Raw genomic sequence first — 22,903 nt, forward strand, 5'->3', positions numbered from 1 at the left:
AGAAGAGAAATATATGTGAATCCAAAGTCAGAATTCCTGTAAAATATTTCTGCTTAGTGCAATTGAAATAATTGAATTCCAGGTTCATGTAGAGCTAAACTCTCAGAAATGTAACAACAGTCTTAACTAGAGACACTTTAGCAATGAAAAAGAATCAAAATGATACAGTTTCAATAAAAAACAAAACCTATTATAGTCCTCCAATAACTTACTTTCACCACAAAGCCTGCAAATATAGCAGCAAGGGAATGAAACTCATCCAACCTCGTGACCAATGTTGCTATGTAAATTCAGTTACCACAGATGAACACACCTGTCACAGTTTCTCCCACGTATGGTATAAAAGGGAAATATTAAAAACTGCAAGACATCCTAAACAGCGTAAGCAATTTTATTCCCTGAAGCAATGCTGCCATCTTGTGAGAGAAACGTTTAAAAAAAGTTTTAGTTTTCTAGATTTATCCCAAGTGATTGGGAGTTTGAGACAAAGAGGTAAGGAATTAACACAGATGTGAAATGGAAAACAGTCTGAGCCCAAAGGACATTCACTTTTCCACCACATAACTAGGTTCTTTCTGAAAACACAGAAGAGATGCGCAATACTGTCCAAGAACTAAAAATTCTTAAAAGTAAGCTGTCTTTGATTAATTCAGAAGCAAACAGAACATTCAATATTGCAGAAGTAAATTCAAAACTATGTCAACTTGTATTTCAGGTACGAATGAGAGCAGAACTACTACATACTGCCCATATTAAACATCAGTGATTCCCATCTCTTTTCACGATGTAAAGGATTTTGTATGATCAGGCATTTAACTCAGTTCTCAAAATTACTTACATCCATCCTTGACATTGAGGAAAATGGGAGCAAGGTTAAGGGAACAAATCACGATTAAGTAAATTTATTATTAATCCCTTTTAGTGACATTTGAAATGTTCATGGACCAGACCAAATGGGGACCATTCAATACAGAGCAATATTTTCACATGTTTTTTTCTCACCACAAAGCCAAGCATATGTTTTAACACAATTCCTTTATGTTTTGTCCCTAATTCACATGCACACACAGACTTTAAGACCAACTATGACCACCTACAGTGGGATTGAATTTAATTGCATGGACTAAAGAAATGCCAACTGTAACTACATCTAGAGTGAAATTTTCCATCCACATTTTTCCAGCTGGAAATGTCACCTCAAGAAATGTTACGCATCTTCAGCAGGAATCTCTTTTCAAAACAAATAAAGTAGGTTTAATAAGATCAAAATATTCTGACTTCACTTGTGTGAATAGAATAGTTCAGTTTTCTATTTCCACATTTAAAATTTGTGACACATAAAATCAAAATTATAAATATTTAATGATGTCAAAGTGGAAGTAAGAAGAAAATTTATAGTATTATAATGAACATATGCCATAGAGCCTGCATGCATATTCAACTTTCACCTGGGAATACCGAAAATCTCCTAAAATCAATTTTACTATTATGTCTAAAGATTTCTTGAATTACTAGAAAAAAATTGCTTGTTCTTCCTGGATGCAAAAATCCACATCTTCCTGCAAACACCCTCACATCAGAAACAACTTCATGTTATCTGGGTTTACAATGGCAGCTACAGACCTACAGACCTCTCCTCTATCCCAATATGGAAATTTGTTATATCACAAGGAGTGAAAAATAACTCCTTGCAGGTGTTGCTAAAATTAAGCTGTTACTGTCCAGTTACAGTAAATGGCTAGTAGACAGAGGACCATTGGTTTCCACATCATTACCACACTATGTTAGATTTCACTCTTGCTGTGTTAGTCTTACAGCTCTGGGTCTTCATAGTCAGGAATTCAGTAATTTTATTATTTATACAAATGTAAAATGTTTTGCTATCTTTGAACAAAAAGCAGCACAAGCTCAATTATCAGACACTTTGGCACTTACTAGTTGAAGACTAGGCGTGACACATTAGCTTGCATCACTACCCCAGTGTTATAGATGAGGTCTCAACTCAACCTGAATTTTGTAATATTTATAAAACAAATATTTCTAAAAGGTATAAAAGGCAAGTAAACAGCGCTGGGTGTGCGGGGAGTCTCTGCTCCACCAACACGCACACATGAACTTCAAACATTCTAAATATACAGAACATTGCTTCACATACTAAACCCGAGTATGCCTATACATACGTACAATCAGGAAAGGTAACAAACAATCCTTTAAGTTCCATGACTTAACAGTCTCCATTTTCCATTCTTTAGGCCTTATGTATCCCGCTCTTCCCGGATCGAAGAGAAGCACATCCATCTCCTTCTCAAGGCCAATAGGCCTGGGTCAAAAGGCACGTCCAGGTCAACAGGGAGATAACAGCAAAAGCCTTCGATGGCTGTAGCAGCAGAGGGGCCCATGGCGTAGCAGAAGGATCAGTAAAGGAGCCCGCAGCTCCCTCACTATCTGACAAACCACATGTTTCTGACTGTGGTCCCACAGGGCTCTTTAAGGCCTCAGAGACTGCTCGCCAGGTGCCGAGCAATCCCACTGCAACCTTGTCATTTTTAGTTGCAGAGTCCCACACCTTGACCTCAGTTCAGTTCCATATTTCAGGCTCATAAACTGTCCAATTGTTAATAAGGAGAATAAGCTGTAAGGTTACCAGGACAGTCTTTGTTCCTAAGGACGTATGATTCCCCACAATGCGCAGCTGCTGACCAGCGAGGGACAGTTGTGTGCTGGCTCCGCTTCTCTCAGCTCGAGCTTCTCTCCAGCTCCAGTGCGCCCATTTCCAGCGACTTTCTGTACAAGGTTCTTTGCTGAGTTTGGCCGAACCTATCTTCATGAGGCAATCAAAGTGCCTGTTCCCGTCCTGGTCTCCATTCTGCCAGCCTGTTCCTCTTCACTCCTTTTTCCTGCTTCTTTATTGATGTAACTTCATCATCGTGTTACTTTTTTTTTTTTTTTTTTTTTTTTTTTTTATCTTGAGGGCAGTTTCCCCTATACCCCTCTCCACAGCAGTTCTTTTCAAAACAACTTTTCATTGGTCAAACAACTTCGCATATAACAACAACAGCAAACACCCAGAAACATCCATGCCTTAACGGCTGGAGAACAAGAAACCATCTGGAGAACAAGAAACCCCAGACTGCATGGAGTCTCCTGAATCCCCCTTCTTTGTTCCCTCTAAACTCTTTTATATTCCTGATGGCCTCGTTAAGAGTCTAATGTTATCTCAACCATGGGGTTTTCCAACCCCCATGGCCACGTTCCTAAATCTCCCCCCCCCCTTTTTTTTTTAATATCAACCATTTTCTCGACACGAATTACCACTCCATATATAACACCAGCATGCATTGTGTGAGCCAAGAACATCTTTTTCTTCTTCCCAGATCCTGCAGGACAGGCAGAAGAGGGAAAATCCTATCCTAGGCTTCTCAAAGAAGAGCTCTTTGCTAGGAAACTAAACCAGAAAATCTGGCCCTGTATAATTAGACAACGTTTTTGTTGTTTGAATTATATTCTGTTTAAATTAGCAGCGTGATCTGCTCTTAGTAATTACTTGGAAACATACTGAGCCAGGAGACATTCTACTCACTTCTTTAAAGCACATGGCATTCTATTCACTACACAATGCCACCCGATTTTTTGAGTTCAATATACTTAAAGTGTCTAGAGTCTCCAAATAGCTGTATGCATTTATTCAATCTGAAAGCACCGCCTAAAACAAATCATGTTTGAGGAGAGATTAGAATATATTTCTCTTCCCCCTATTACCCTGGATCCATGGGTCTCTGAATCTTTTGATGCTCTGAATCACCACTGTAATTCTTGTAAATATGAATGCTTCTGGCCTAGGAATAGAGAAGGTATGGGGAGAGAGGAGGGAAGAAGTGGCATGCATGCGTCAGCTTACCTACATTTGCAAATAAAATATGCTTATTATGTTTTGTGATACTGGTTATCCAGCTGAGAAACAGAGATTTTTATCTTTGTTGCAGTCAGAGCTTTTAGAAAAAAAGACTAGGGGGATGTATTTTAATTGCAAAGCAGCCTTACACTGTCAACATTGAGAACGTCCCTTTAAAGTTAAAGGTTTTTGTCTTTAATGTGAATTATCTGTATATCTCACCTCTGAGTGTTAGCCTCATTTGTTTTGCCTCTCCTACACACCTGAGCTTACTTCGTTTTCTTGGACCAATTCAAAAAATTCAGAAGTATTAGAACTGTGGAGTACAGAAGACATGTCTGCATGGACAAGGAGATGTTTCATAAAGAGTAAGATTTCTGTTCCACTACACAAACTCACGTCTGAGTAGACCAATTAACTTTTTTTTTTTTACTGAGAATTTTGTCTTTAGAAATGGTCAGGATCTGCAGAATCCCTTCAAAAGAAGGGTAATTGCTGTCATTTCACCCCCACACTGACACCCCACCTCCCCTCCATTCCCTTTGCAACCTTTGGTTCACCGTCAGCCCTGAGAAAACAGCCTCCTAGAAGCATCACACAACTGTTACAACCTGGGCTACTTAACTCTGCTTTATATAGAAGAGACCATCTAAATGCTCCTGTTTTAACAGAGATCTCATCCTTCTGACTGTTCCTTCTCACTTAAACTCTTGTCCATGAAGGATGTTCCTCAGGACAGGGATCTTGTCCCTTTCAGTACGGCCTTGCCATTTCAGCTACTCTTATCCTATTTTAAATAGTAAAAGGCTTATCACACATATATCACACATCTGTTCACAAAAAAAAAAAAAATAAAAAAAAAATTGACTGTAGATAGCAAGCTTGTAATAGTTTATCATTACAAAAGTTTGTACTTTGACCTTGGTGACTATGCTAGCTCAGGTATTCTACAGACATCATGCACAAATCAGTGACAGCTTACAGAACAGGTTACATGCACTGATACCATGAATGGAATAGGCACACAAAAACTGATTGACATCACAAAAACAGAGCTGTGAAACTGCACTCTTCCATTGCTCCTTCATCTGAAGCTCTTTGTTGCCTTCCTATCTGTTCTGAACCTGTAAGTGCATGATTTCTTTTTCACCAGCAACACTGAATTTGACATACCTATATAAATAGTAATCTGAAGTTATTGTATTTTGCAAATTGAACAAAGTGTGTTTTTATACCTTATCCTTTCTTGATTATTTGGCACTTTCAAAACTGGTAGCAAGTCAGAAACTAGGAAGTACAAGTGCCTTATCTGAAAAACAAGATCTTCAGACGATGAAAAGTAAAGAACCATTAGTATTTCACTAAGACCTAGAGAAAACAGAATGCAAAGTTAACAGAAGAGCAGCTTCTCGCTGTTCTGTTGGAGCAATGCGTTAAGTATTTAAGATTATATCTTAAGATTTAAAAAAATAGGGGTGGTACAGATTGCTAGATGAACAATAATTGTGTTCTCTGCAGTAAAATACTGAATTTCAAATTTGTAGACAACTTTGTAGAAAAACACCCCTCTGGAGAAAACATACAAGTAATAGTAAATAAGAGCTTTACTTAAATAGCTGAAATGTTTAAATCAAAAGCTAATTCTTTTAATGAAAGAATGTACTTGTCACAAAAACGTAATATAAAGAAGGCAAGTATAATACTTTCATAATACCTTCGTTATTTTTGAACTAGTGTTAAATTGATTTCTAAAATAGCAAGGAAACATGGAAGTACCATACTTTAAAGATTAAACTCTTTTAATGTTGGTTGACCTAAATCCATCTAAGCTTACTTCAGCTCAACTTTGCTTCTCTTTCCCAAGAATAAAGTCAAAATTCTTCTAGCTACACAGAAATGAAGACCTGACAGGTAGACCTTGAAAATAAAAATACAATAAAAAAGGGTTTAACTTGTATTAAGTTATTAAAGGACTTCAACATACCTAAGACATACACATGACATAAAACCAAGGACAATTCCTGCAGTATCATAGATGATCAGCATAAAAGTTTTTACTGTTGACAAAATCTTTCCCTACTGACTTGACCTTCCTTTCCAATTGCAGAACTTAACATTCGTGTAAACTAAAACGCAGTCATTTAACTCCAGTTATTCAACTAAGAATCTAATTAAACCATTCCCATATCAGAAGTTATGAAAAGGTATATTCTTAATAACACCTCTTAACGGGCTGATGATGCAGACAGAATATAGCACAGAGATGTGCAGAAGGCTTGTGCATAATAGAGATCTCAGTGAGGTAATCAAGCATCCTTTATCTGTTAGAACTGTACTAATTTCAATATAGCAGCATATTTCTTTCCAACCCACTCACTACATTCTAGTATACTTAAATAACAAGTTAGTCTTAACCTCCAGTAAATGCATGTAAATACATTCCTTTTAGTTTGCTCAGCAGTGAAACAACAAGGATGTTTTTGTCTTATTAATTTCCTGGTGTGTTTTTTCTTCCTGATTGCTGGCACTGGATTCATGCGTGTGTTCTGGAAAACTCAGCATCTGAACCAGCTTTCACTGTAAAGAAACAAGGTGAATTAAGCAGCATACGAATGTAGTTTAGGACATTAAATATCTGACTTGGTGAAAACACTGTTTTCCCTTTCCTGGGAAAACATTAACCCTGCACTAAGACGCTGTTTAGAGGATCCAACTGTTTACATATGCCTTGAACAAATGCAAAACCATCACCAGTAGGTTCTAATGCAGAAAGCACTCCTGTGTTATCATCACTTGTTCTAATTCTGCAAGACACACAGAGGTTTAGTCACTGTTCAAGGCAGTCTGCAATATTTCCCTACCTAATAAAGAAGAGACTAAGGCCAGAACTGAAAAAGTGCTCTATCTGTATGACATACATGCATGCTGAGACACTTTTCTTATCTCCATCTTGACGTCATATTATGCTGAGACAACTGGCTCTTTTCATCACAGGTTTCTCTGTCCAAAGACCCCCAAGAAAACTGTAAAATACCTATACAGCATTAGAGAGGAGAAGTGGGAAGGTTTTTTTGAGGGGTGCAGTGGGACGAGGATTTCAACATTTCTTTGTCTATGGAAATACTGATCATAGGGCAATACTTGCAGAAAGAACTACTGGATTTAGAAAGCTTTTATCTGTGAACATAACTACTGCATATTGTTTCAGTTTCCAAGTTGATATTAGAAGCTCCCTTATCCCTTAGGCTTCCCTCTCTGAATTCATGTCTCAGGCCTTAAGTTTTCATTTACAGTGTTGCTAGACTAGATGACAAAAGAGACTCTGTACTGCCAGTATAGATACTTATTCCAGTGGCATTTAGCTACTAGTAAACAGCCTGAGACATCCTTATGCAATTTCCTGTTCTTGTCAAAACTCACTCTGATTCCAGCACCAAAACAGCTCACAGCAGAATTAAGAACCTCCTGCTTGCAAGGTGTCTGACACCCAGAGCTGCCTATGCGATTCAGTACATTACGTTCAATTTTCTAAGCAAAAAGACTATTGTGATGAAGAAATGCAGCAGAAGTGGCTTTGCTTCAATTTAACATTAATGTTTTGGCATTTTTATAAGATTTTCTTATCAAAAGCTGTCTTGATTATCGCATTATCTACTTCAGTACCAAGCCTTATTGCTTCTAGCTTCTCTCCTATAAAATAGAAGTGTTTTGTATCTTCCAAAAATTTCTTTACATACTGAAACAAAAGAAAAATTAGGTAGTCTATACCTTTTAAAGATGTTTGTTTTATGATCAATGTCATGAACAGAAGGGTTTTTGCTCACATGCATTGCTCCCATTCTTTTGCAAACTTTTTGTATTTGCTTTTCATTTTGCCATTTTCTGTACAGTTCTCTATCATCAAGCTAAGCTTCAAATTTACATAAAATAAATAAATTTAATTCCTTCTTCTTGCTTGAACTGGGAAAGTTCAGAAAAGAGGAAAGCCATTAAGTTAAAATGAAAATGCAGTATTTAAAACATTGTGAATTATATCACACACTGTAATTCCAGTGTTCATATACAGCTATGAATTGCTGTTCTCATACCTGAAATTTGAAATATTCTTTCCATGATAATGGAAATGGATTTTCTGATAATGCTACAATGTTCATTACGAACAAGGAAACCTTGCTAACATGATGTTAAGAGCATAGTATTAAAATAGAAATAGCCTCTCTGTGCGTAGAGATGTTAATCTACTCACACTGAACCTCTTTGGATAGTGATAAAGGAGGGTCTAAATCTGCTGTCAAGAAAAGGTCATTAAGTCATTCAAGTCATAAGGTGGTTTGTTTATTCTTACAAGACAAAGGTATGTTATAAATTTAAAGAAGCAAAAGGACACGAGGATATTTCACTGCAGGATTCTAACATCTAACTTCTTTTATTCCATACATACATCTATCTAGTTTGCAATAGAAAAGATTGCCCGATCTACTTTCAGTCTTTAAAAAATAAAGGTTTCCTTCTCTGTGTTCAAAATGGCAGCATTCATCTCTACCCTGCCTCAGGACTAGCATACCTGATACAAATCTAAGTTCAAATACTTCGGCTATAACAAAATGTTTGCTCAGAAGTACTAGATAACTTCATTAAAAAGAAGTGTGTAAGTAAAAGTATACCCTTCCCCACCCCAAATGTAAGAAAATGCAAGATAGCTGATGGAATGTAAATGGATAGTTCAAAACTACACATCTCATCTACTTAGAAGATATAAGGCTGGAGCAACGCTCAGATACATGAAACATTCTAAGTATTTAACAATGACAGTTAAGGAAAGAACATGACCTAACAACATAACCACATATTTGAAATCATACTTCTCACAGCTCCAGACTTTATACAGCTAAAGTATTGTATAAGAAATGTTGTCTTCTGTTTTATTTAATGTCTAGCTCTTTAGTTCTGCCTGTGAATGTCCCACAGGTATTACAGTTTTAACAAGACTTCTTCATACTGTATGCCAGTACCAAACTAACTCTGTGGTTGAAGTGACATCTTATATAACTTCTGCTTTACAACTTAACATTGCCTAGAAAAAAAAAAAAAAAGAACGGCATTATTCTCAGGCACATGACATATTTGAAATAGCCAGCACAACATCAAAAGTGACTAGTAATTACTCTGAAGTTTCCCAAAATTCATCTTTTGTTGGAGATGAAAAAAGCCATCCTGCTTAAATTGTTACTGCTTTCATTCCTTCCACTTCCTGAAATTAAAACAAAGCAGCTCATTACTTCATCCTAAGGAAAAGCCATGGCCTGAGCAACCAAAGAACAAAAATCTAACTAGCAGTCTGGCTTTGAGAATTATCTTATGCTATGAATTTCTTACTTACAAATATTAAATCACGAAAACAGCTTCAAAACATTTTTCGGTGAACATTTTTGTTCATTTTAGCGTAGAAGATTTTGATTATTTACTAAGAGTTGCCATGTCAATTTTCAAAAGAGGCACTGTAAAATTGCTGTTACTGCTGAGGAACATACAAACGGACTCTAAAGGTCATTTAATCTACTTTAGCTCTATAGAAATGTGGCAACCAAGCCTTTGTGATTGCAGGCAATAACTACCATCCCAAGGCTGCCAAGAATGTGAATGTTTTTATGAGGTAGTAAAACCTTCATTAATTAACCGCTTCATTCCTGAAACATGTAGTATATTAGTCATTCTGAATAAATTCGAAGACATTAAAATAAATAACATGAGAATACAAAGAGAAGATTAACAAAAACCAGGTCATTATAGTTTCAGCCTGTCTTTGGAAAAATCCAGGACTAGCAAGCACAGGAAGAGGCTGAAGTAGCAGCAATAAAATAAGGAAGAACAGAAAAAAGAATGGTCGGGGTATTATCAGAAAAAAGCATGTAACGGTCAGGCCTTTATTTTTCCTAGAAATCAGCAGTCAGGAAGAAAAAAAGTAAAAGAAATTAGTATTATCCTATTATCTTTATTTATAACTTGGGCAGTTTTGATGAGATAACCTTCTGATGATCTTTATCCATTTCAGAAAATGCTCCTAGACAAAAAAAAAAATCCTAAATTCACAATACATCTTAGATCTTGGATGCAGAATAGAAAGTGGGCTTCACAAAATGCAAGTTCTCCCGTACTTGGTAAACCTAGGACATCAAAAACTTCATGCATGCTTTGACTTACTCTTGCCATAGTAGACAGCATTCCTACCGGCAGACTTGGAATTCGATTTCCAGTAAATGTTGCCATTACTGGTACTATCCAAATTCAATTCTACATAGCTTTTAGTATTGTAAAACTGATTTGGGCATCTTAGTATAAATCTTTGTTACCTTAAAGAGTACAAAACCAGCATACATGCAAAGTCATAGGGAATGAAAGATGCACATTTCCTGTGCCAAGAAAGTCATAGATTCACTATATAAGAAAAAAAAAAAAAAAGTAGCAAATACTGCAGTATCCAGCATCTTGTATCCATAGTAGCATAGAGACCTTTGTAACTCACACACCCCTGCATTCCACAGATGCACCCCACTGCACTAACCAGACAAACAAAAAGTCCAATGAACCCTCTTCCTTTAACAGCACCACGTAAAATAACCCTTTGCTGAAGAGCCAAGCCCCATGAATGGCTTTGAACCGAATCCAAACAACCTGGAATTTGTCTCTATCTGGACATATGCTTACATCTATCAGGCCCACTTAACAAACAAGGCTTAAATCACAGGTGATAGGCAAGCATCTATGCATGTAACCTGTAAGAGTTGGCACAATTCATTGCAAAGAAGTAACAGTACAGAAAGAAATTAATATCCCATGCTAGCAGCAACTAGGAGACTGAAATTAACATACACATTTCTGAGTCAGTTTTGATCCAAATGTTGAAGAAACACATCTGCTCTCCAAAGGCACCTTCTTAAAAAGGCAGTGACAACAAACAGGGGCAGCAGTTACAATTCTTCTTTACTGTTTTCCCATGTTAACTCAGTCCACCTAACAGATGCATTGCATGCATTTAAAAGAAAAAGTCAATAAAAACATTAAAATTGAAATACATGCAAACATGACATTGTTTTTAAGAGACTACATTCTTAAGACTCACTACCTACTGCTTTGCTTTAACCTTTCACTTCTAGAGGCTACTAATTCCACAGGATGACTTTATTGATGTAGACTCCACATTCTGACAAACTACTTACTTTCAGCTCTGAATGCAAAACACCCATGATTCTGATTCAGTCAAAAGCCAGTAGTATTTCCTCATATATGACCCAAGCAACACGGGAGACAACTTGCTGGGAGATTTTTACCAGCCTCAGGATACTGTGTACACAAGTTCCTGCCCAGCCTGACTCACCCTGTGTCCACACTAACACTCCCCCTGCCAGAGATGCAGTGCTGGCAGCTGCTCGATACTGGCAGCTGACATTTGAAATACTATGCAAGACCTCTGGCGGCTCCCTCTGCTGTTGCCAAAGGTAAAAAGCTACATTAATTCACGCAAGGAAGTTCAGCAACCCCCAGAGCAGACTGTGCCTTACAGCCCCAGAAAGCTAAAGATGTTTAGAGGACAGCTGACTGCAAAATGAGGATGAGGCTGAGCTGGGAGGACCACAGAGCCAGCCACAGGTTTTAATATTACTTGTTAAAACAAGTAATATTAATATTACTTGTAATATTAAATAGTAAGTAATATTAAATGCCACCTGAATTAATCTAAATGGTCACTGGGAACCCCTGAAGCAAAACCGAACTATTCAACTCCCCTGGACCCAAGGGCAACTACAAATACTGTGAGCGTCCACACTGAGGGCAGCTCCATATGAAGCTAAGCTGTTCTCATTTTTGCACATTGCATTGTCCTATTTAGTGCTTCCTTTGCACTCATGGTAACTCTCCTCATGTGCGTAAGTGTTTTAAAATACACCACCCATGTCACTCTAAGCTCTTTCTGAACCTCTGACATAACAGGACCATTTCAGTGACTGACATTACCAGCATGGTATGCGTTCAAGGCAACTCTTTCTTTTCCTACACATAAGCCTTTGCTATGTTGCTGATCATGGAGATGCCTTCCCCCTGCCATCCCCAGCCATAGAGAAGGGGGGGGGTTAGATACCATAACAGCCCAGATTCCCGAAAGAATATATGAAGTAATCTCTACTGTCTTGCACGTACAGAGAGACTGCAGATTTCCCAGCTACTGAACACATTTTAGACAGAAAAGTTGCAGCCTGGCCGTGAGCCTAAGCCAATAAAGTCAGTGTGAGATTTGTTGGGTTCCCTCAAATGCCATGATTCCAGCCCACATCTGTTTCCAGACTCACACCACAAAGTGGAAATCAGCCTGCTAGTGCATGTTTTACTCCCAGTAAGACCAGAAACATTTTGACAAGTACATGAAGAGCTCTAACCCCTGGAACTGTTTTGTTCAGACTACTGGTGTTCAAAACTACCCTGTAGTTTTAAGTACATGTTGAAAAGTTAAGCTGATGTAAATTAATGAAGGAATTCATGGTCCTGCAAAATTCTGTGCAGGATTTCTATTTCTCTTAAGAACTGCCATTTCAGTTTCGAACCCAGGTGAGAATTCACAAACAAGATTAATGCTATCACAGAAAACTAATATCCTAAGCTAATATCTGAAAACTCTCTTGAAACCAAAGTAAGAAAATAATATTTAACAAAATATCCGTGAATATTGGCTGCTGATTAATAATTAAAATAATTCTCTACAGGTTTTGATTAAGAAGATCTTGGCACAAGCTAATGTTAGAGAACAGAAAAGTACATGTATGCTCATAAAGATTAAAGCAGAATACACAATTTAAGAACAGCAGAACACAGTGTTTATCATTCAACTTAAAACTGAGTGTTTTTTCTTAATGTTGTGAAGTTTAATTTCAGAAAGCTGCTTGCCTACCCACCTACTAGACTCAAGAGTACCTGTCTTTCTGAAGGCAAAGTACACTTTTTCCATAGCATATCTCCCATTCAAGGCTTACATTTTCCATAGCACTCTCCACTCGTAGAAATAGATTTTTTTTTCAGTTTCCCAGAACTGTATATACAGTTCTTTCAACGTGGAAAACTACAGATCACAGAAAATTAAAGATGCCTTATATTTAAGTACTTTGACTCCCACTCTTGAGCCTCAAAATATTCAAGAAACAATCCAAAATGCTAGAATATAAAACCCCCTTTCTAACAACAACTGCGAGAGAATTAAAAGTAACAAGTGTTCCTTTTTTAAATATCTCCATTTGGTCTTTAGCCTTTTACTTGCCTGTTTCATATTTAGGGAGCTAAGATCCAAGAAATAAAAATCCAGCAAAAAGCACTTTTAAAGGTACAGAATTCTGTAACTGTGCTTCTTTACCTTGCATTAATTCTACTTGTTCACCTTAACTCCTTCTTGTTCTCCCCTCATCAATCCAAAGGATGATTTAATTTTTTTCTAATTGAAAGGACTGGATTGGGCAGGCAGTGGGCAAAATAATACCCTAAGATTTTCAGAGAAATTCCTCACAACTTTCATGTTCTGCAACAGTTGCTCAAGGCCAAGTAACAAGCAGTGCAATTAATGGCTGCGTTGATATCCTGAACTTTCACACATCTCTTTCTATCAGTAAAGGCAGACTTGCAAAAGATTGAAAAGAGGAGAGGCTTTCAGCCAGTTTTCCATAAAGTGCTGAGACTGCAGAAGAGGTCTAAAAGAACACTGTATCAACATTGGCCACATTTCTTGTGCTAGCACATACATCTATGTCATTCTGATATTCATTAGCAATTTGTGAATATTTGAAAACTTCAGTTTGTTGTTGTTGGGACTTTTTTTATTTTTTAACACAAGAATACTGCAAATAAGGCCAGCAACCTCTGAAATAGGAAATGATCTTCCACCGACAGCCTATGTGAAAAATCAAACGTGAAGCATTTCAGAGCAGATGTCAAAGATAATCATTTACACAATCCTCTTTACATAGACGTTCTATTTGAAAAAGGTAGGATAACATTATCTGGGGAAAGACAACATCAGTTTGTATTCCAACATCTGCTTGTTTTCTTAATATTTTACACCCCCAGCATTTTTGGCACACCACCAGATGTATCAGAGTAAGGTAGCAATACTCCCTCCATTTAATTTTTGAAACTTCTTTCATTACTTATCAAGTCTTGGACTTGAGTGTTGAGACATGAGCATGTGCATTCTTACAGAGAAGGAGAAATGATTAAAGCATAAACTTTGAAGAGGCTGTGGAGGTGGGAGGTAGCCAATTCCCACAGGCTAATTTAAGTTCACCATCACTTATAATAAAGACCTGCTATTTAGTATTGATTTTTTGTAACTATATTTCCATAAACATGATGCATGCATTACTGTGATAAGGTCTGTATTGACTAAAACTAGTGAAGTGTCACCAGCTGAAATCTGACACTCCAGCACTTGTGACTCTCATTAATGCATCTCTGAACAATAGTTTGACAATTGATAGCCTAAAAAAATTTACCTGTAATCACAAATCCAGCATGCTTTTTAGTACGATATATTGATTTTTTTTGGTGTTAATAATAACCTGTGGTATGCTAAATCAGTCTTTATAAAGGACTAGGAGATTCCCTTCATGAAACCTGAGTTCTGAATATTGCTCTTTAATTAGGCTCATGTAAAGAGATTAAACACTCTAACATGCACAAATTACAAGAGCTTCTGGAGATTTAATTATTAACTAGAGATTATTACTTCATTCAAGATGTTTCATGTACACATCCTACATTAGATGTTTGTATAAGGTTGGCAAGAGGATCTAACAGCATTTCTTTAAAAAAAAGAAATCCTGACTCTTACCCAGTAGACATGTATTTGTGGTTGCTATCTCATTATCCCAATAGAGCAATATATTTTAAAGTCATTGAGTCCCATGGCTTCGCCCCTTATTAAGCTCAAATGGCAGGGAAAAAAAATCATAACACTTCAGAAGAAGAACTTTCAAATATACCATTTCTGAAAGCTTTTGAATACCTAATGCAAAAAGAAGAATACCTCAAGCTTTGGAATTTTTTGTCCCTTAAAGAGACACATGCCAAAAAAAAAAAAAACACTAAACTCAACATTCAGATGATGGTCCAATACCATTGCTGGTGCCACCCAGTACTCTGATGATTTTATCACCTTCTATTTCAAGTTTATGCCTCTGATCTGGCTTTTCAACTCAAGTACCTGCTTGCTAATTTCATGGATCTTTGGATACCGCTGGACAACAGAAGATCACCAGAAAGGCTGTGCTTCTCCAAATACCTACAAACATTGATAATATTTTTTCTGCAATTCTACCTTTTCTCCTATCAATATAAATGCAAGAATCCCCCTTAAAAGAAAGTTAAATCATTTTAATCAGCAATACAGCTGAATTAATAAAAAAATCCTCTTCTCTAGAAGATGAGTTCATTAATTCTATACTTGCTTTCCTATTAAAAAAATCACATAGTTTTCCCTCTTTTAAATGGTTAATGCTGTCTATGCAACCCTGTGCTAACAAAGTATCCATAAAAGCAAGGGACTCACATTCTTCCCATACTGATACTGGATTTCATTGCAGTAGTGCTCAAATGTCTCAGTAGGATGAGGGGCTTTAAGGTGCTGCATGTTTTAAAACCAGAGGGCAAGAGTTCCTCTCCAAAAGGCCTACTGGCCTTTACTGTATAAATAACTTGACCCCATTAAGTTATATAAACAAAAACACATTGAAAAATTATTAAATGTAACTTTTCATCAAAGGGATTTTTGCACTTATTTCCAGGAGCAGAATTCATGGAAACTATGAAACATAGCATCTATTACAGCATGCTTCTAACATAAAAATAAAACTACTGACATCGCTATTGTCAGAAATGATCACTTTGAAGGGCTTTTTTTTTTTTAATTATTATTTTTTTAAGTGACCCCAACTACATATTGACTGCAAAACATGCTACTTAGCTCACCTTCCGGAAGGCAGGACGACAGAAAGAAAGCCAAGTTACACACTGCAGACTAAAAATGAAAAGGGAAAAGAGGTCACTTAATTGTGTTTTTTACAACAAAATTCCATCAGTCTCCAATACAGTAAGATTCAAAAATTAGCCCCAAATGTAAAGCTTCTTTGCAAAAAAAAAAAAAAAAAAAAAAAAAAAAAAAAAAAAAAATCAATTCTGTACGTTTCCACAAGAGGACACTAAAATAATGAGAATAAAGTATTTCTCAAAAAAAGTCCAACTATCACGTACCAGTCTTCTTCATTAGTTAACTGTTTTCCACCTCAACTATTTCACAATCAAGTAGACATTAAAGTATAATTATTTCTCTTTTAATGCACATTTTATTTATTCTAGAGATTAATATTTGACTTTTCACGTGCCTAAGTGTGAAAAACAGATATATTTAGATCTGCTACAGACAAAAAAAGCACCAGTTAACTGATACCACAAAAATATCCTCTTCTTCCTTTTGAAAGTGTTCCATTATCCCTGGATTGACACTGCTTAAAGCGAACACACACTTGGTGTCACAGCATGACTCCACGAATAACTTCTCGGCACCAAGAAGAGGGCACCCGTATTAGCAGAGTCAGGCCTAATCTCTTTCGCTCTTCCTCCTGCTCCGCCAGGGGGTGCGGGCGGCCATGACCGCCCCTGGGGCAGGCCCGGGTGGCTCTCGCGAGAGCGCCGCCGTCGGCCATTTTCTCATTGATTGGCGCTGGCGGAGGGGGCGGGGGCCGCGGCGCTGCCCTCGCTGGCTGGGGCGGAGGAGGAGGAGGAGGAGGAGGATGAGCCGCCCGCATCCCCACGCCTCCCGCTGCTGACGACGGCGGCGACGACGCTCGGCTCTGCCTGCTGCGGGCCCAGCGCCGCGCCGCGCCACCGGCCATGGTGCCCAGCGAGGAGAACCAGCTCGTCCCCAAAGAGGTGAGTGAGGCGGGGGGGCCGCGGGCACGGCGGGCAGCGGGAGGCGGCGGCGGCCTCTACGGCGTCTGGGGGGCCTGGGGCCGGCGGGGAGGCCTGGCCCGGCCCGGCCCGGCCCGGCCCGGCCCGGCCCGGCTCTGTGTGGGGAGGAGGGCCCGGCTTTGTGAGGGGGCGGGAGGGCCCGCGCCCGGGGGTAGCGCGGAGGCGGGGGGGAAGGGGAGAAGGCCCGGCCCGGCCCGGCGGGATGGCGGCGCCTGCGCCCGGCCGCGGCTTGGGCTGCCCCCGGGGTCGAGGTCTGTCCCCGTCCCAGGGCCTGGCTGCCGGCTGTCCGGGGGAGGGGAGGGGAGGGGAAAGGAAGGGAAAGAAGGGACCGAAGTGCTCGATGGCAGCCGGGCGGAGGGAGCTGCGGCCCGAGTCAGCCGCGGCTGGTGTTTGCGGCAGGGTAGGCCCCTCGCCGCCGCCTTGTAGCGGGGAGGAAGGGAGAAGGTTTGTGTTCGGTCAGAGGCTAAAGATAAGAGCCTGCGTGGAAGAGGAAGGCTAAGCCTCTGTCCTGCAGCGATAGGCGAATGACACGTGTCAAGTAGGAGAGATACTGCTCAGGGAAAGGGCTCCGCGAGCCGTGCTGTGACACGGGGGGAAGGAGTAGTGCACAGGGCAGCGTTATCAGAAACTTTTGTTCACGTGCAGGTAGGCCTGCGTATTTATCTGACTTCCCGGTTTTACTTTTCTGTTAAATTATTCAAGCCCTTCTTGCTGTTGAACACCGAGTGTCACTGGTCTGGGAGGCTTTGTGTCAGGGGTAAGGGCTTCTGTTTTATAGTGTTTAGAAAAACAAAGCGGTGATCATTAAATGGTATTCTTGGGAACAACCGTGAAATAAAATTCTGAACTTCAGACGCAAACAGAATTGTACAGGTAAGTCAGGGCAAATGTACCTCTCGAGTTTTTTTTTTTTTTTTTTTTTTTTACATCCTGAGATTCAAAGGACTATATTAAGCCTTTTTCCTGATAAAAGGTCTCCAGAAACGTAAGGGATGGAATGTAGTAGCTAGTATGCTTAAATATTTCATTAAAAAAAATCCAAAAATTTAGGAAGAGGGATAGAAAACAGGACCTAGTGTACTTAAGTTATTTAAAAAAAAAAAAAAAGAAAATGTAACAGCAAAGGAGACTGTCAGGAAAAACCTTGTGGCAATTGTAGCTAACTGGAACAGCAAGGTGATTAATAGAAGAATTTAGCTGAGGCTGTTTCCTTAGTTATATGTATTAATAGTATCCCTGTTGGCTTTAAAGCTGTTTTCAGAATGTACGTATGATTCAGATGGGTATTTTTAACCGACTCATTGGACTGGGATTTTGCATGCAATTCTCTCTGCAGAGAGGGGAAATATGGGTAAAAGAAGATGAATACTTAAAATATATGTGATTATAGATATGGATATCTTAAATATGAAATCGATAAACTTCTTAGATAGTGCTACTATGAGCTACTTAGTGTGTTTTTTCATGTTCTTTATTGGGCCCCTATGCATTTTGTAAGTTAACTGGAATGGAACAACATTAGTTCTGTGAGACTTTGGAATTTCTAGAAGCTGATGGTATTTTCTCCGAGAATATAAGAAATCAAATTGAGGAGAAAACCAGATTATTTGTGTTAAGCCCCCCTGATGATATATGTTGTAAGAGAACTTTCTTCAACTTTTCCAGTGTTTTTCAGTATGTACTCATTTTATTTCAGTGATAGAAGTTTAAGAAATATTATGCTACAGAATTCATGTTAAGTCCTTTTGAGATTCACTAATAATCTCAAAGCAGAGAACACTGAGTTACAGGTAAACAGAATTCTTCAGGTCTGAGGTCTCAACAGCCACCTTCTAAATATTCCTATTATGCCATTAGCAGCAGCTGGAGGCAAGGCAGGTCTTTTGGAGTTTCAGTTCTACCCTTTGGGAGTGGATAAAGGATTACAGCTCCATGTTTTTGTCCCTTCCCAAAGGGATGAGTAATTATCGCTTGTATAGCTGGTTATCTTGTGCAGTTTCAAAGATTCAGCTGGGATGTGAACCAACGTCTGCCAAGGATGAGTACACAACCATGTTTTTCCTTTACATTCCAGTGTAAAGGAGCAAGAAAAATCTGATGTTTGCTTTATGCTGATCTGGGGAATGACTAATCAATTAAAGGAGCGGATGGGAAAAAGGATTTGGTTTTTGTCTAAGGCTTCTGTGAGGCCACAGTAGATCTGGTAATAGGAGGCATCTGTAATGTTAACAGCCTTTGTTGGAAGAATAGGAAGAGAAGTATTAGGTTGTTCCGAAGTCTTTTGTATATCTGTGCTTATAGGAGCTCAGATGGTTGTTTTTAAAGTATAGTAAATGTTTTCATTAGCTTTTTTTAAGGAGTAATATTGTGTTTTCATGGATATAAAATGCTTGTAGTTCCACTACTGCCCTTTGAATATCTTACAGTAGTATAAGAAAAATTTTCTTCTGGGCATTGCATAGATTCAGCCTGCAATGCTAAGGTACAGGTAATCGGGGCTTAATTTTCTCTTGCTCATAACTTTGGCATAAAGTTCTTCATTTGGAACAGCTGTACTAATGTACTTTCTAATAGCTGAGTGTTGTAATGTTTATATTAAGATTTTTGCCCAAGCTATACAGGCATTTAGTAAATTAGTTCTTGCATTCCTGCCACTCACTGCCTAACACTTTCACAATTGTTTCAATAGTTGTGTGACCAATGATTCCTTATGATGGGGGAAATAAGTATTCCTCTTCTTGAGACCAGGGTTCTGTACAAACTGTTCCATGTTCCCTTTCCTTTCAATACTCAGTTCCTTTTCTCTCTTCATCTGAAAAAACACTAAATTGAGTGTTTTATATTCATTAAAACTGAAGTCATTGGGTCACATACAGGGCACCCTAGTAGTAAATGCTAAACATTCTTTAAGAATTGCTTTGCTATTTGGTGTAAATTTTCCCCCCATTAGTTTAGTGAAACAGTTATCCAGGGAGGAAGAGGCATATAAAGATAGGTATGGACGCAAGAAAATGGTGCTATTAGAAGGGTAAACACTTTAATGACTTTCTGTGTTTGAGAAGTAGACCTGAAACTTACATTTGGCAAATCTGCCTCAAATAGAGAGAAAGGGAATATTCTTATCAACACAGTTGGCAAGAAAGGTAGCAACACAGGTTTGTTTACTGACTTACAGAAACTACTGTTGATGTAGTTTCTGTAAGATGTATCAATTTATGGAGTATTGCCCAGGCTCATAGGATCAGTCAATATAAAAAGTAGGTTCTGTTGTGAGCTTTCTGAAATGTCTGTGTCACTAGTTAAATGCTATGCAGATTCTTTCTCAGCAGGTTCCAGCATGAACTTTCAAGAGTAAACCCGTCAAAATAAGAATATATGGTTTTTACTTGCTGCCATTTAGTCAAAGATAGTGTGAGATTTTTCAGCTAACTAATGTGAGTCTTTTCATCCCTACACTATTTAATCCATTTTAATCTCCCACATTGAACAAACAAAAGATGTTTCTTGATGGGTATCACATTAACTTTATTAGAAGAACAGGAATCAGAGTAAGATATTTTGCGCTTCTTTTAGTGAAGGGATGTTCTTTTCAGTGTTGATGACACCTGGGTTCTTTAATTCCACTGTGTTAAGATACTCTGCAAGTAACTACCGCTTGGGTAGCTTATCAGTTTGTCCTTACTTTCTTTTTTGTGTGCTTTGGTCGTAAAGTATGAAGGTATGATTGTGAAAATCTGACTACTTCATCGGCCAAGCAAATTGGGAAATGAAATTTAGGAAACAAAATCCAAACAGAAGTCCATTGAGTCATTTGTTCCTTGCAAACAGACACTATCTAATACTCAGTACTGTAGATTGGTGAATAAGATGTGAAAGTAGCATGCAAGGTCTTTCCATGCTTAGTTCAATCACTGAGCTTCTCGGAGTCACACATTAGTTCTCCTTGCTGTATACATCTGGGTATGTAATCTGTAGTACAAGAGAACTTATCAGGATGATTATCTAATGGTACTTTGAGATCATGATAAGTTTTTGCCTAAGAGGTAGCTACTCGATACTGAAACCTCAGTCTGTAAGTGCTGCTAGCTACTCTGGGTCACCAGTGATTAAAGTTGCTAAATCAGTTGAGTATAGTACCATCATTTTTTGTGCAGTTATACACTGTTTATCAAAAAAGTAAGAGACTTCCTTCTGAGCTGTGAAGTAATTACGTGGGGGCAGAGAATAAATGTCTGCCAGTATTAAATTCTAAACCGTCTTCAGCTCAGAATTTCAGTATACAAGAAAAAAAAACTTTAAATGCTTTGTTAGCTGTCATTCTTAAATAGGTTAAGTCCGATAATTCCGTTTTTCTGTTTTTAAAACTGAAGTACCTGTGGATTTAGATCAGTGCAGATCATTTTCTTTAAAATAAGAATCTTCCTATTCCACAGATTGATAAGTGGGGTAGGAAGTATCACTGATAAATGACAATAAGTCATTCAACTTCCTTTTGCTGATATTGTTATTAACATAAGGAACTTAAGCAGACCCACACCTTGACTTTGACTTGTAGGTTTTAGTCTTGTGTGAATTAAATCGACAGTCTTATTTTAAAACTTTCTCCCAGTATGTTTTAATGGATACAGTAGTGCCCAAAAATGTGTAGTGACTCATTTATCCAGCTCTGCTCCTGTTTTATTTGGAAATATTTTGGGGTTTGCATAAGAAATTTAAGCGTGAAAGATAAGTTGCTAGAAAACTGAGCGATTGAGTTATGTGTTCAGCCTTTTTATTCAGTTCAAAAATGTCTTTTGTTCATTTTGTAAACGCTTCAAGCTGGTATTTTACACTTTACCCTTTTGAAAGTGAATATGGTATACTTTCAAGTGAACTGCTTACTTTAACATCTTACTGTATATTTCTTGTCTTGAATAAAACAATATTCTCAAAACAATGCTGTTGCAGTATAACTGAAGTATTGATACCTGGAAATACTGGTATGTCTTTACGCTTTTCTTGTAAGCTTTCAGATAGAATGGTATCCAACTTGATCACAGTTTTAGCCACTGTGAAAGTGTGTAGTGTATTCTTTGTTCATGTTTTTGCAGTGTTTGGCATGCAGTCAGCTTGCGTCAAGCAAATGATGTTGCTCAGCACTGGCACTTGAAATAACTTCTAAAAAGGATGTGTCTATGTTCTCAAAGAATTAAGGGATAAAACTGGTAAAAATCACTCTACTGAATTCAGTCCGTGAGGATCGTGACTGCACTCTTTGTGTGGCCATAAGGCTACTTTAAGTGCTTCTGAAAAATGACAGAGTTTTAGATGGGCAGTTATGTAAAATAGTTAAGCACTCCTTATTGTACCCTAGTTCTTCAAAATGCTTCATCTGAGTTAAATTCCTCTGTAGGTGCACAACCAGACCCCTTTAAAAAAAGGCATATTCAGTTGTTCAGGATGTCGTTGCATGGCAAAAGGAGATTGGTGTTGGAGCAGAACCTGAATGTTAAGCATGTCTTCTCAATAAGATGTAATGAAAGCCTTTCAAGTAAATGAGGAGATGTGTATGAATTCTGTAGGATTAGTGAATTTTAGTTTTAGAAGATGTGTAAGAAATGTACATGATGTACCATAAAAGTTTTTACAGTAGATTATGTCTGAAAACAGATTCACTTTGAGCTTTTGAAGAGCTTTTGAGCTTTTTTGCATTTTTGAAGAAGTCTGGTGCAGTACTGCAGGAGCTAAAGGAACCCAAGGCAGCTAAGTTTACTGATTTGTAGAAGTATTGTGTTGAGATCAGGAATAATAACTGAAATTAGAGAAAAAATAAAGCATGTAACACTTAATGGTAGTACCTCTCTTGTTTATAGTAAAGTATTTTCATTGATTAGATTACTATATGGAGAAAACATCTAGGTTCTTCCTTGTACATAATCGTAGGTGTGCTTTCTGTGGAGTTACTCTGCTTTAGTGTTCCATGTTCTACCTGGAATCCTTTGTGGTGCTGATAGCAAATTCAGTTTATGG

At 38.1% G+C, this 22,903-nt stretch overlaps 2 protein-coding genes across 12 annotated transcripts in view; one reads left to right on the forward strand and one right to left on the reverse strand.

Annotated features, from left to right (window-relative positions):
• LOC137858019 (PX domain-containing protein kinase-like protein) overlaps window positions 1–16,818 on the reverse strand; it is a 43,142-nt gene extending 26,324 nt beyond the window's left edge. For 7 of the 9 annotated variants that reach the window (XR_011097475.1, XR_011097477.1, XR_011097476.1 and 4 more), the window contains exons 1-3: window positions 16,510–16,818; window positions 15,896–15,944; window positions 15,132–15,209 (exon numbers count right to left, since the gene is read on the reverse strand). Coding sequence is in view for 2 of the 9 variants with exons in the window: in XM_068685388.1 (XP_068541489.1) it covers window positions 15,145–15,209; window positions 15,896–15,944; window positions 16,510–16,818 (423 nt within the window). In the remaining 7 variants the exon portion in view is untranslated. Of the gene's footprint in view, window position 1; window positions 8,967–15,131; window positions 15,210–15,895; window positions 15,945–16,509 lie in introns of those variants that run through there. The other 2 variants (XM_068685388.1, XM_068685389.1) reach the window with 2 other exon arrangements.
• The window catches only part of USP47 (ubiquitin specific peptidase 47), a 53,281-nt gene continuing 47,100 nt past the window's right edge, over window positions 16,723–22,903 (forward strand). For 2 of the 3 annotated variants that reach the window (XM_068685378.1, XM_068685380.1), the window contains exon 1: window positions 16,723–16,855. In XM_068685378.1, the coding sequence (XP_068541479.1) occupies window positions 16,817–16,855 (39 nt within the window). In that variant the 5' untranslated portion in view covers window positions 16,723–16,816. Of the gene's footprint in view, window positions 16,856–17,231; window positions 17,540–22,903 lie in introns of those variants that run through there. The other variant, XM_068685379.1, reaches the window with a different exon arrangement.

The sequence above is a fragment of the Anas acuta genome, chromosome 5 (genome assembly GCF_963932015.1).
Source record: "Anas acuta chromosome 5, bAnaAcu1.1, whole genome shotgun sequence".
NCBI lineage: Eukaryota > Metazoa > Chordata > Aves > Anseriformes > Anatidae > Anas > Anas acuta.